The 14,012-nt window shown below is 37.1% G+C and overlaps 1 protein-coding gene across 1 annotated transcript; it reads right to left on the minus strand.

Annotated features, from left to right (window-relative positions):
- Nucleotides 1–1,625: 1,625 nt before the first annotated feature.
- LOC118851575 (olfactory receptor 6C2-like) lies at nucleotides 1,626–2,579 on the minus strand. The gene has a single exon (XM_036761065.1). The coding sequence runs from the start codon at nucleotides 2,562–2,564 to the stop codon at nucleotides 1,626–1,628; it is 939 nt and encodes a 312-aa protein (XP_036616960.1). The 5' UTR covers nucleotides 2,565–2,579.
- Between the last annotated feature and the right edge of the window lie 11,433 nt (nucleotides 2,580–14,012).

Below are 14,012 nucleotides of genomic sequence, written 5' to 3' on the forward strand. Positions count from 1 at the left end.
GATTGATTTTCATACATGATACTTATTAATAGGTATCATCTTTAATTCAGAAGACAGCGCAAATCTTTCATATCTCTTATTTATTTAGCTCTTCTTTCTTTTATGTTATCTTAAAGAAAAATATTAAAGTCTAGAATTATTGTGTTACAATCTATATATTTTTTCAATATGATTATCTTTTAATTCATGAAGTCAGTGCCATGCCACTTGGTTCATATGTATTTAACTAAATTCTCTCATTGTGATGATTTAAAATAATACAGTTTTCCAGTTTATCTCTTTTGATCTTATGGATTTTTATTGTTCTCTAATCTGAAGTCATAAGTGAAGTGCCACAATTTTGGAAGCGCATTATATTGAGAAAATGTTTTTCCAGCTCTGCATTTTTATTCTTTATTTTTTTTTAACCTTTCATGTATGCATAAAATTTCTCTTATTTTCTTATACTTTCTCTCATTAGTTCCACTGAGGAATTCAATACACTCACATATAAAGTTATAACTGTACAGGTTGTCCTTTCCACAGAATAATTTTTTTTTGCATTAATCCCCCTCCAGTTTTCTTTTTCTTTAAGTCAGAACTTGGTTTTATGCTTGGTAAAGCACTAGTGGTTATTTAAATTCTTTGAGTAGAACTCACTGATTTCTTTTTCTAGAATCAGCTCCTGCATACTACATTTTTTTTAAAATTTAGTCTTTCCAATTTTCTGAATGTCTTGTATTCCTACACTAACCATGAAAATTATGTGTCTTTCCTCTCACTGGCCAATAAAATTCAACAACATGTGATAACTGCTTACTACGAACAAAGCACCGTGTTGCAGATGAATACTACCTAGTCTTTGCCTTCCACTAGCTCTCAATCAAGTTGGAGACAAAAAAGCTGGGATAAAAATTGTTGTAATACCAAATAGAACAAAATGAGTGCTTAACTGTATAGGCAAGGTACAACTGTAGTGCTAGAGTGTATCTGAAGAGAAGCAGCTTGCTTCTGATTGGCTAGGCATCAGTGATCATTTTCGAAAACCATGTTGGTCTCTTTCACAGCCAGAAAATTGGTCATATGTGATCAGGCAGAAACAATAAGGAGTCTATATGTAGAGAATGAGGAACATGGAATTAAGTGTTAGGTCAAGGAAAGTGAAGAAAAAGAAGAGAGGTAAGGAATATTGGCAACAGACATGCCTATCAGCAAGAAAAATAAAGGTTGCCACAACAACAAAGGGATGGTACTAGATGTCTTCTAAGGACACCTTAGTGGTAGAACTGATGATTCCACAACTGTACCAAATAAGAGATCCCCATAGATGATCTTGGGAGGGAAAAAGAATTGGTTTTATTGCCTGCAGGTGTGGGGGATGGTGGTTTTGGAGGCTGGATTAGAGAGTGAGGTTTATGTCGGGGGAGAAGCTGATGATGAGGAATGAGGGTCAGAAGAAACCTTCATTATTTGGGGGCTGGGAGGATTTTCAATTTAAGAGAAAGGAAGTGGGAGAAAGTACAGTGACTGGACTGGGTTAAGGGTGATCAGCAAGGGAAAGGAAAAGGGTAATGGAATCCAGGATAGATAGTTAAAGGTAATTTAGGTTTTCTTTTATCATTTGGCATTCTTAAGTCAATATTTGTTTATCGCTTTGAGAGGAAGAAAATCTTTTTGGCTAAGTCCTTAAAAGCTTGTATCACTTGCTTGTTTCTTAGGGCATAAATTAAGGGGTTCATAACAGGAGCGACTGAAGTTACGAGCACTGACACCACCTTATTCAAAGCCACTTCTTCTTTTGCAGAGGGTTTGATGTAGATGAAGATACAGCTGCCATAGGTGATGGAGACAACAATTATGTGGGAAGAACAAGTAGAAAAGGCCTTTTTCCTTTGCTGAGCTGAGGGAAATCTAAGGACTGTCCTGATAATGTGTGCATAGGACAGAAACACTAAGAATAAGGTGACAATGAGAGTCAACACAGCAAAGATCAAAACCATCCTCTCTATGAATTGTGTGTCTGAGCAGGCAATCTTTATTATGGGAAATGCCTCACAACCAAAATGATCAATGACATTGGAGTCACAGAATTCCATCTGGAACCCCAGACTAAGTGGTGGGAGGATGAACATTAACCCAGCCAGCCAAGAACTCAGGAGGAGCTGGTTGCAGACTTTGCTGTTTATGATGGTTGTGTAGTGCAGAGGTTTGCAGATGGCTACATAGCGGTCATAGGACATGACAGCCAGAAGAAAAAATTCTGTTACCCCAAGAAGTATGACAAAAAATATTTGGGCAAAGCAAGCATTATAGGTAATGGTATTGTCCCCAGTTGACAAGCTGAAGAGATATCTGGGAATATAGGCAGTTGTGAATGCCACTTCCAAAAAGGAAAAATTTCGGAGGAAGAAATACATGGGTGTCTTAAGTTGTGCATCCATCAAGGTGAGGGTGATGATGATCAGGTTCCCAATTATAGTCAAAACATATGTGAAAAAAAGAAAGATGAAAATCAGAACCTTTAGCCATGGATCATCTGTTAGTCCTCGAAGGATAAATAATGTTATCCCTGTATGATTTCTCATCCTAGACTTCTGATGGATCTGTGTGTAAAAGAAGAGACAGATTAGATTTGAGAAGGAAGGTGACAAAAAGTACATTCACCCTGGGAATCAGAGAGAAAAGCCAGGCAAGTTATTACTCGACCTTTATTGTACTTCATAAAAAACATCATCACTGAAGTGTTGACCTGAGCATCTCTCACTTATAAATTAGGGAGAATAAGTAGTGGTTTTGTTTAAAGATCATTATCATATTTAACAATATGCTGTCCTAGTCTTGTCTGGACTATCCACATCCATTTATTCTATATCTCTCTATAGCTAACATCATTTGCATTTCAATCCCCTTAAAATCTTCTTATTAATTTTCATTCAAAATCTAACCACTGAATACTTAAATAATTCTTTCTCAGAAAAAGAAATTGAACAAGCAAAAATGGGCTACCCAAGAAAAATCCCCAGGACCAGATAGATTTGCTAGTGAATTCTTCCAAACCTTGAAAGAACAATTAGCTACATTACTATGTAATCTATTTAGAAAAATAGACACAGAAGGAGTCCTAACAAATTCCTTCTATGACACAAATATGGACTTGATATCTATATCATGAAAAGCAAAAACATAAAGAAAACTATAGACCAATTCCCTAATGAATGTTGATGCAAAAACGTTAAATAAAATATTAGCAAAGAGATTCTAGAAATATATTAGAAAGATCATATACTATGACCAGGTGGGCTTTATTCCAGGAATATAAGGCTGGCTCAATATTAGGAAATCTATCAGCATAATTTGATCAGATCAATAACCAAAATAACATAAATCACGTGAGTGATACAGAAAAAGCTTTTGAGAAAATAAAACACCCATTCCTACTAAAACATTAGAATACTTAGGAATAAATGTTGCTCTCCTTAAAATGATATGTAATATCTATCTGAAACCATCATCAAATATTGTATGTAATAGGGATAAACTAGATGCTTTCCCCAAAATTCGTTGAAACAATAGACAACTTCATAAAAGTTTCAAGATATAAAATAATTGCACAAAAGTCATCAGTATTTCTATGTATTCCCAACAGAGTCCACCAGGAGGAAGGAGAAAGAAAAATTCTATTTGAAATAACTGCAGATGATACAAAATGCTTGGAAGTCTGCCTGCCAAGGCAAACCCAAGAACTATATGAACAGAATTACTAAACACTTTTCACAGAAATAGAGATCTAAACAACTGGAGAAATATAAATTGCTTGTGGATAGATCAAGCCAACATAATTAAAATGACAATTATCTAAATTAACTTACTTAACCAGTGTCATATGAATCTAACTTCCAAGATCTTAGTTTACAAAGTTAGAGTAAATAATAACAAAATAAATCTGGAAGAATCAATGGTCAAGAATACCAAATGAATTAATTGAAAAAAATGTAAAGGAAGACTCCCTAGCAGTAATAGATTTCAAGACTATATTACCAAGTGACAATCATCAAAACAATCTGGTACTGACATAAATGGAGTGGTGGATCAATCCAATGCATTATGTATGAAATATATAGTAACAAGTGACCATAGCAATGTAGTATTTGACAAACCTAAAGATCCAAAATTTGGGCAAAAACTCACCATTTGACAAACATTTCTGGGAAGACTGGGAAGCAGTTTTGTAGAAACTAGACCAACATCTCACACTGTTTACAAAGATAAGTTCACAATGGGTCCATGATTTAGACATAGATGATGGTATTATAAGCAAATTATGGGAGCATGAAAAACTTTAAATGTCAGGTTAAGGGAAGCATGTATGACCGTAATATGAATAGAGAAGGTTGTGGGAAGTAATGCGGATAATTTCTTTTTTTTTCTTTTCTTTCTTTATTTAATATACTTAGTTTTCAGCATTGACTTTCACAAGAGTTTGAATTACAGATTTTCTCCCCATTTCTACCCTACCCCCCTCTCCAAGATGGCATGTATTCTGGTTGCCCTGCTCCCCAGTCAGCCCTCCCTTCTGTCACCCCACTCCTCTCCCATCCCCTTTTCCTTTTCTTTCTTGTAGGGCAATATAAATTTCTACGCCCCATTGCCTGTGTATCTTATTTTCTAGTTGCATGCAAAAACTTTTTTTTTGTTTTTTGAACATCTGTTTTTAAAACTTTGAGTTCCAAATTCTCTCCCCTCTTCCTTTCCCACCCACATTCCATAAGAAGTCAAGCAATTCAACATAGGCCACATGTGTATCATTGTGTATAACCCTTCCACAATACTCATGTTGTGAAATACTAACTATATTTTGCTCCTTCCTAACCTATCCCCCTTTATTGAATTTTCTCCCTTGACCCTGTCCCCTTTCGAAAGTGTTTGTTTTTTGATTACCTCCACCCTTCTATCATTCCCCCCCCCCCTTTTATCTTCTTCCTTCCTCTTTCCTGTGGGGTGAGATACCCAATTGAGTATGTATGGTATTCTCTCCTCAGGTCAAATCTGATGAGAGCAAGATTCGCTCATTCCCCCTCACATGCCTTCTCTTCTCTTCCTACAGAACTGCTTTTTCTTGCCACTTTTATGCAAGATAAATTATCCCATTCTATCTCTCCCTATCTCCCTCTCTCAATATATTCCTCTCTCATCCCTTAACTTGATTTTATTTCTTTTAGATATCTTCCCTTCATCTTCAACTCACCCTGTGCCTGCTCTCTCTCTCTCTCTCTCTCTATATATATATATATACACACACACACACATACATATATACATACATACACATTCACATACATATGTATACATAAACATATATACATATATATATGTATGTGTGTGTGTATATATATATATATATATATATGCATATTCCCTTCAGCTACCCTAATACTGAGGTCTCATGAATCATACACATCATGTTTCCATGTAGGAATGTAAACAAAACAGTTCAACTTTAGTAAGTCCCTTGCAATTTCTTTTTCTTGATTACCTTTTCATGCTTCTCTTGATTCTTGTGTTTGAAAGTCAAATTTTCTATTCAGTTCTGGTCTTTTCACTGAGAAAGCTTGAAAGTCCTCTATTTTATTGAAAATCCATATTTTGCCTTGGAGCATGATACTCAGTTTTGCTGGGTAGGTGATTCTAGGTTTTAATCCTAGCTCCATTGACCTCCGGAATATCGTATTCCAAGCCCTTTGATCTCTTAATGTAGAAGCTGCCAGATCTTGGGTTATTCTAATTGTGTTTCCACAATGCTCAAATTTTTTCTTTCTGGCTGCTTGCAGTATTTTCTCCTTGATCTGGGAGCTCTGGATTTTGGTGACAATATTCCTAAGAGATTTCTTTTTGGGATCTATTTGAGGAGGTGATCGATGGATTCTTTCAATTTCTACTTTGCCCTGTGGCTCTAGAATATCAGGGCAGTTCTCCTTGATAATTTCTTGAAAGATGATATCTAGGCTCTTTTGTTGATCATGGCTTTCAGGTAGTCCAATAATTTTTAAATTCTCTCTCCTGGATCTATTTTCCAGGTCAGTGGTTTTTTCAATGAGATATTTCACATTGTCTTCCATTTTTTCTTTCCTTTGGTTCTGTTTTATAATATCTTGATTTCTCATCAAGTCACTAGCTTCCACTTGCTCCAATCTAATTTTTGAGGTAGTATTTTCTTCAGTGGTCTTTTGGACCTCCTTTTCCATTTGGCTAATTCTGCCTTTCAAGGCATTCTCCTCATTGGCTTTTTGGAGCTCTTTTGCCATTTGAGTTAGTCTATTTTTTAAGGTGTTGTTTTCTTCAGTATATTTTTCAGTATTTTTTTGGGTCTTCTTTAGCAAGTCATTGACTTGTTTTTCATGGTTTTCTCGCATCCTTCTCATTTCTCTTCCCAATTTTTCCTCTACTTCTCTAACTTGCTTTTCCAAATCCTTTTTGAGCTCTTCTATGGTCTGGGACCAGTTCATGTTTTTCTTGGAGGCTTTTGTTGTGGGCTCTTTGACTTTGTTAACTTCTTCTGTCTGTATGTTTTGGTCTTCTTTGTCCCCAAAGAAAGAATCCAAAGTCTGAGACTGAATCTGGGTGCATTTTCGCTGCCTGGACATATTCCCAGCCAACTAACTTGACCCTTGAGTTTTTCGGCGGGGTATGACTGCTTGTAGACTAAAGAGTTCTATGTTCCACACTTGGGGGGATGTGCCAGCTCTGCCACACCAGCACTCCCCCTTCCCCAAGAACTCCCAACCTGGACTGGACTTAGATCTTCAGCAGGCTCTGCACTCCTGCTGTGATCCGCCACTTAATTCTTCCCACCAGGTGGGCCTGGGGCCGGAAGCAACTGCAGCTATAGTTCTGTAGCTGCCCCACCTCCTCTGCCCCCAGGGCGATAGCCGAACCAGGAACTCCTTTCACTCCCGCAGCTTTTCCCAGTAACCTTCTCTGTTGTTTTTGGTGTTTGTGGGTTGAGAAGTCTGGTAACTGCTGCAGCTCACTGATTCAGGGCGCTAGGGCATGCTCCACCCAGCTTCTGGTCTGGTTGGTCCGCGCCACTTACGCTGGGCTCTGCCCCGCTCTGCTCCCAGCTCCCAGCTCTGTGCGGGATAGACCTCATCCAGAGACCATCCAGGCTGTCCTGGGCTGGAACCCTGCTTCCCTCTGCTGTTTTGTGAGTTCTGCAGTTCTAGAATTGGTTCAGAGGCATGTTTTATAGGTTTTTGGAGGGACTCGGCAGGCAGCTCATGCTAGTCCCTGCTTTCCAGCCACCATCTTGGCTCCCCAGATAATTTCAATTTTAGGTAATTAAACAATTTCTGCACAAACAAATCTAGTGCAGCCACGATTAGAAAAAAAGCAGAAACTGGGAAGAAGTTTAAAGCAAATTTTTCTGATAAAGGTCTCATTTCTCAAACATATAGTTAACTGATTAAAATTTATATAAATAAGAGGCATTCCTTAATTGATAAATGATTTTCAGCAGAAAAAAATCAAAGGTATTTTTAGTCACATAAATACGCTTAAATCACTATTGATTAGAGTAATGCAAATTAAAGCAACTTGATGTACTACCTTACAGACTGGCTAATATGACAGGAAGGAACTGACAAATGTTGGAGGTAATGTGGGAAAATTAGGACCCTGATGCATTGTATGTGGAGTTGTGAACTGGCCCAACTAATCAGGAGCACAATTAGGAAATATGCCCAATGGGCAGTAAACATGTTCATAGCAGTACCAGATCTGTTTCCCAAAGAGATCAAAGAAAAAGAGAAAAGGACCCATATGTACAAAAATATTTATAGCAGGTTTTTTTTTGTGGTGGCAAATAATTAGAAATGGAGAGGATGTCCAACAACTGGGGAATGTATGAACACATTGTCATATATGATTGTGATGGCATCCTAGTCTGCTGTAAGAAATGATGAGCAAGATGGATTCAGAAAAACCTGGGAAGACTTACATGAACTGATGGATAGTGAGGTGAGCAGAACTAGGAGGATGTTGTACACTGTACCAGTAATATTGTAGCGATGATCAGTTGTGATAGACTTAGCTACTCTGTTCAATCGCACGATCAAATGCAATTTCAAAGGACTTGTGATGAAAAATGCTGTCCATCTTCAGTGAGAGAACTGATGAACACTAAGAGTAGAGTGAATCACAATTTAAAAAAAATTAGTATTGTTGCTTTTTTTTGGCAATGTGGCTAACATAAAATATGCTTTACATGACTTCACATGTGTAATTAATATCATATTCCTTGCTTTCTTATTGAGTTTGGAACTCTAAATTGAAAAAAAATTAAATATAAATAAGAAGTATTAAAAGAAAAAAATTGCTAAATAATCTCTAAAAACTTCTTTTTTTTAAACATTATGCCCCCTCTTCTTTTCAGGTACACAGTACAGAGAAATATATGGCACTTTTACCTAATTGCTTACTTTTCCCTTAACCGCACATCAGAGTTTCAGGAGACCTTGTTTTAAATCCCTGGCTCATTAGCATATTTAGATAATCTTTGAGCCTACATTTTCTCATCTGTACAATGAAGTTAGTAATATTTACATCATTCACCTCATGAAGTAATTGCAAGCAAAGTGCTTCTTAAAATTTGAAGGCTATATTAAATAGGGACACTTATTGCAATAGCTGGAAGAAGGGCTCTCTGCATCCCCTTAAGAAATTTTAAAATAAGGAGACATGATTACTTCCTGTTATACATTTTAATTGCTAAATTTAGTGGCAAATATCATTCCAAATGATGGATTATATTGTAACCCAGCTTTTATACAAGAGAAGGGAGAGGGGGATAGGGGTCAATGCACAAGACTTACTTGTATAAAAGGATATCCAATAAACTGGACATTTTTCATGCCATTTAGGAATTGGAATCAGAGGGAGCAGATAACACTTTTTGCCACTCTCCTTGAGCCCTCACAAAGGCAGGAACATTTCTAGCACAAATTAGAGATGAGACTTTTTCTATAAAAAAGGAAATGACAGAAAACCTGTATTAGTAAAACTTACCACGCCACTACATTGCCCCAGTGTGGACACAGCCTACAGACCTTTCTAAATTTCTTGAAAAAGCCAAACATGATGGATGTCCCACTGTCTGTTCTCTCATTTAACACTTTCTGCAACCTGGTTTCCAAGCCAACATACATCTGAAACTGCTTTCTGTGAAGTTACAGTGATCTTCTAATTGTCAAATCTAAACTTTTTTTTTCTCATTCCCAATACTTCTGGACCTATCTGTAGACTTTGACACTGTCAATCACACTCTCGTTCGGGACACTCTTTCTTCTCTAGCTTTTTATAACACAGATTTATTTTGGTTCTCCTCCTACCAATTTTTACTGCTTTTTCTGTTCCCTTGTGACAAAGGGTCATCCAAATATACTGTCCTACCTAAATCCTGTTGGCCATTACCTTTTAGTCCCTAAAAGATTTTTCCTCCTTTATCAAGTAGTTTAGTACCTCATGCAAAGTCCTCTTCACAATCCCATCTCTTACCCTTATACTTGAGAACTACGATTTACCTCAAATGTCTTCTCAGGTACCCTTTCTTTCTGGTTCATTAGCCTCCTCACTCCAATTAAGTAACACATAAATATGGCCATACCATTAATCTCATAGTCACACACAAATGTCCCACCTCCACTCTCCAATATATCCAGCCAAGTCTCTGTCCTATGTATTGAAGACATTTCCAACTGGATGGATTTTAGACTTCAGAAACCACTATATATGAAACAGTCATCATCTTTCTGCCCAAATCCTCCTCTTGATTAAGCTTTCTTATTTCTTTTAATGGCACCACCTTCCTTCAAGTCACCCTGTTTTGCCACATAGAAGTCATCCTCAACTCTTTATTTTCCCTCATTCCTCTCTCATTTATTTTACCTCTACCACTTTTCATTCCTCTCCTTTGTTTTACCTACTTAACTATTAGCCAATTAGGCTCTCATCCTTCACTTTGAATATTACAATAACTTATTTGGGACTCATTGGTATATCTGCCTCAGATTTTCCCCCTTCCCACAGCATTTTCTATGCAGCTATCAAAGTGGTATTTATCTAGCAAAGGACCATGTCCTTTCCCTGCTTAAGAAGCTTCAGTGCCTCTCTCTTTCCTCTAGGACAAAATACTGGCTTCTCTATTTGGCTTTTAAAGCCCTTCTCAATCTGGCTTCTGCCTACCTTTCTGTGTTGATTGTATATTATTCTCATTCATAGTCTCTCCATTCCAGAAAAACAGGTATACATGCTCTTATCTACACATGATGTTTAAGGTGACATCTTTTTGTCTCTGGATAGATTGTTTCCCATGCCTGTAATTCTCTCCCTCCCCTCCTTCAACATCTGTTGTCCACAGCTTCCTTCACACTACACATCTATTACAAAATCATAACAAAGACTGGACAGTGTTTTGCTCATTCCAGAAAGATGAAGCTGAGTAATAGCACAACTGTAGAAAACTTGCAGAGGTTGTGTCCATATCTTTCTTCTAAACAGTCAGATATTCTTGCATTTAAGCTTGGCAAAAAACTGCCTTTCAAAAACAGAAGGGAGAAGTAAAATGAAGGAAGCAGACCTTGCTCATCTTTCCAAATGAAATACAAGAAGGATCTTCACATAAAAATGCACAAACAGTTTTTTTTATTACCAATAGGGCTACAATGAACTCCTGTCTCCTACAAGAGGCTTTTCTTTGTCCTCACTTGCTAGTGCCCTTTTCGTATTTTGTATTTAAATTCTTATGTATGCGTTGTTTCCTTTTAATTGAATATCAGTGCTTAGAGGACTGGGACTATTTTATTTGTCTTTGAATCCCCAGCCCTTAGTACAATGCCTGTTAGATAGATGACACTTAATAAAATGTTTGTTGAATGAATGAAAGGGTATCTTTGTATGAACAATGAACTGAATGGGTATTGTTTGAGACTGAGGTATGTATACTGGTATAGATCATACTCTGAAAATGGCAAAATTATGGCTACTGATTTTTTCTGTGTGTAAGGTCAATATAACTCTGAGGGAAGTCCAAATCAAAATGATGCCCCCTCCAACTGCTCAATTTCTGTTTTTTTAAAGATGATGATGTATCCTTATTTTTTTTTCATTGGGAAAAGAGAAGTCTGTAACCAGAAACACAAAAAAGCAGTAAAATTAAATGATTTTTTTCCTTTGTGTCACAGGAGTGGGTAGGTGATACTCATTTCTTTCTGCAAAAGCCTTGTATATCTCAGAGCTGGAAGTAGCTCTCCCTCCAGTCAAGGTACCCAGTGTATCTAGCTTCTTGTTATAATATTTTTGCTCTCTCTCTAGCAGGATCAAATGAGCTGTTTTGGAAAGAAAGGCCCTTAATGAATTTGTATTATTTTGTTATTGCTCCCAAACCACTTTGTCATACAAGGGTTGATCATCTTAAATTTGGGAGCTAGGCAGTCCAAAAGAATCACCATCAGTTTCAGAATTACAGCAAGTGGACAGTAGAAGAACAGAAGTGATGTCTTTGGATACAGCAGATCTAGGAAGGAACAGAAGCTACAAAGCACAGAAACAAGCATTTAATTCACTATCTCTGAAGCTGACTCACTTGCCCCTAATTAGAGGGTCAAATTCAAAAGTTTTATCATTTAGTAGAAAACCAACATCTCGAAAATGACTATCAGCTCTTTCCCTGAAGCATTCATAATATTAGTCTAAATCTTGGATTTTTGCAGAGTGCCATACTTTCCATCCTTAGAAATCTAAAATGACAATTTTTGACATGGAAAGCCATTCCCATACTTACTTTTCTGACAGTCTTTGGATTTCATTGGATGGAGTAGCCCCAAAGGTTCCTGGCATGACTCAATGGCGAGCAACCGTGTGTGAGTAGAGGCAGCATGTCTTAATGAAATAATTAGTAGATTTGAAATCTTTGAATCCCAGCTGGAATCCTTATGATGTGTTACTTTAAGTAAATTGCTTTTCTTCAGTGAGCCTCAGTTTCTTTACTTGTAAATGAAAGGTTTGCATGAGATAATCACTGAGTTCTTTTCTGGCTTTAATCCTAAATTCTTAACTGTATGGACATTTCTGGTCATGCTTTGTTTCTAGAACCAAGACTCTTACACTCAAGCTATTTTGTGACTATTTCCCATTTCTTAGGCATATTTCTTTGTGCTCTTTGTACCTGAAAAGAAGGCAGGCCTAGCATAAAAAGGTACTATTTGAATCTGTTTCTTTGTGTTTGAAAATAGGAGTTTTGACGTGTCTGGGTAGTAAGACAGATTTCCTTATAAATTTACCATGAATAACAACAAATAACATTTGTTTTATCTGCTTAATCTGCTATAGGTACTTTAGGATGACCTGAGTGCACAAACAAAACTATCCTTAGGGACTCAGGTTTAAGCAGCACTAATGAATTTCCTTTGTACTCAATTTTTTCTGGTACCCACAGAGACCAGAGAATGACATAATAGCATCAGATACAGTGCTCAACAATGAAACAGGCCTTTGATATTAGCACTGTTATCAGAGGGGTTCTTAGTCCAAAGAGAGGGGAGAAGATGTGGGAGGTTCCCAGGAGAAGGACAGATTTCAGAGAAATCCCAATCACTCATTGTCCCATAGGATTCTGAGATACGTCATCATCTTCTGTTGCAGACAGTCTTTTTTCCTAATAACATAATGCAATACGAGCACTTGAGTGGATCTCTAACTCATTGATGGGGGCCATGCTTCCACATAGTCCTCATAATTCTTGATGTTTCTATGCCCTCTCATCTTCTGTGATTATTCTTTACAACTCTGTATGGGAGAGACTGCAATCCTTCCATGCCCTCTTATCTTTTGTGATTCTCCCACAAGTCTTTCATGAAATATTTACCAAAATGAATTCGAGGTCATTTCCTAGGTCTTTCAACATTTCATGTGTCTGGTACAACATTTAGCCTGTCTATCTATTAGCCCCAACTTTTGTTCTATGACCCACTGACTTCCATTTCTGATCATACATTTCCTACATGAGATCTTTTTTTTTTTTTTTTTGCTTTTTGGCAGGGCAATTGGGGTTAAGTGACTTGCCCAAGGTCACACAGCTAGCACATGTGTCAAGTGTCTGAGGCCGGATTTGAACTCAGGTCCTCCTGACTCCAGGGCTGGTGCTCTACTCACTGTGCCACCTCGCTGCCCCTCTACATGAGATCTTTACACTACTTTTTAAATTTAAGGTCTTAATGATGTCTTTTAAAAACATCACAATAATTTCTTATATGATCCTACCCGGTGACAGAGAAAAGGTTATTCAAAATAGAACCACCAAAATGATTATATCTGATATTACATTCCCACAATCCAAGTAGAGTCTTAGAGTAAGAAAAAAAATTCCCAACCACAAGCACTTAAAAGAATACTTTAAAGTGATGAAGGTAGAGATACCAAATGAAATGTCTAGTGAAGAAATAATGACAAGCAGAACTGCTCCCTTAGAAAATAAAGGATTCAGGGGCAGCTACATGGCACAGTGAGTAGAGCACCAGCCCTGGAGTCAGGAAGACCTGAGTTCAAATCTGCCCTCAGACACTTGACACATATTCTATCTGTGTGTCCTTGGGCAAGTCACTTAATGCCAATTGCCCTGACAAAAAACAAGCAATAAAAGAAAATAAAGGATTCAAATGGAAAATAAAGTGGGGAAACCATACTTAAGAATTCAGTTCCCTCATCATTAGAACGGGCCAAACAGAAAATGTAGATGCAATGGGACAAGAAATGTTTTTCAAAAACTCAATAGATTGAAAAAAGACCATAGATAATCAATCAATATCAATATTTCATGTAATATATGCCAGTATACACACATATGTGTATATATGTACAAAGTACCATAGTATCTGAATACTTACAGGAAAAGCTAATCAGATTGCCAGGCAAATGGACAGTAAAAATGTTCTAATGAGGAATCTCAATGTGTCCATTTCAGACATAGTCAGATACAAACAAAA

The sequence above is a fragment of the Trichosurus vulpecula genome, chromosome 5 (genome assembly GCF_011100635.1).
Source record: "Trichosurus vulpecula isolate mTriVul1 chromosome 5, mTriVul1.pri, whole genome shotgun sequence".
Lineage (NCBI taxonomy): Eukaryota > Metazoa > Chordata > Mammalia > Diprotodontia > Phalangeridae > Trichosurus > Trichosurus vulpecula.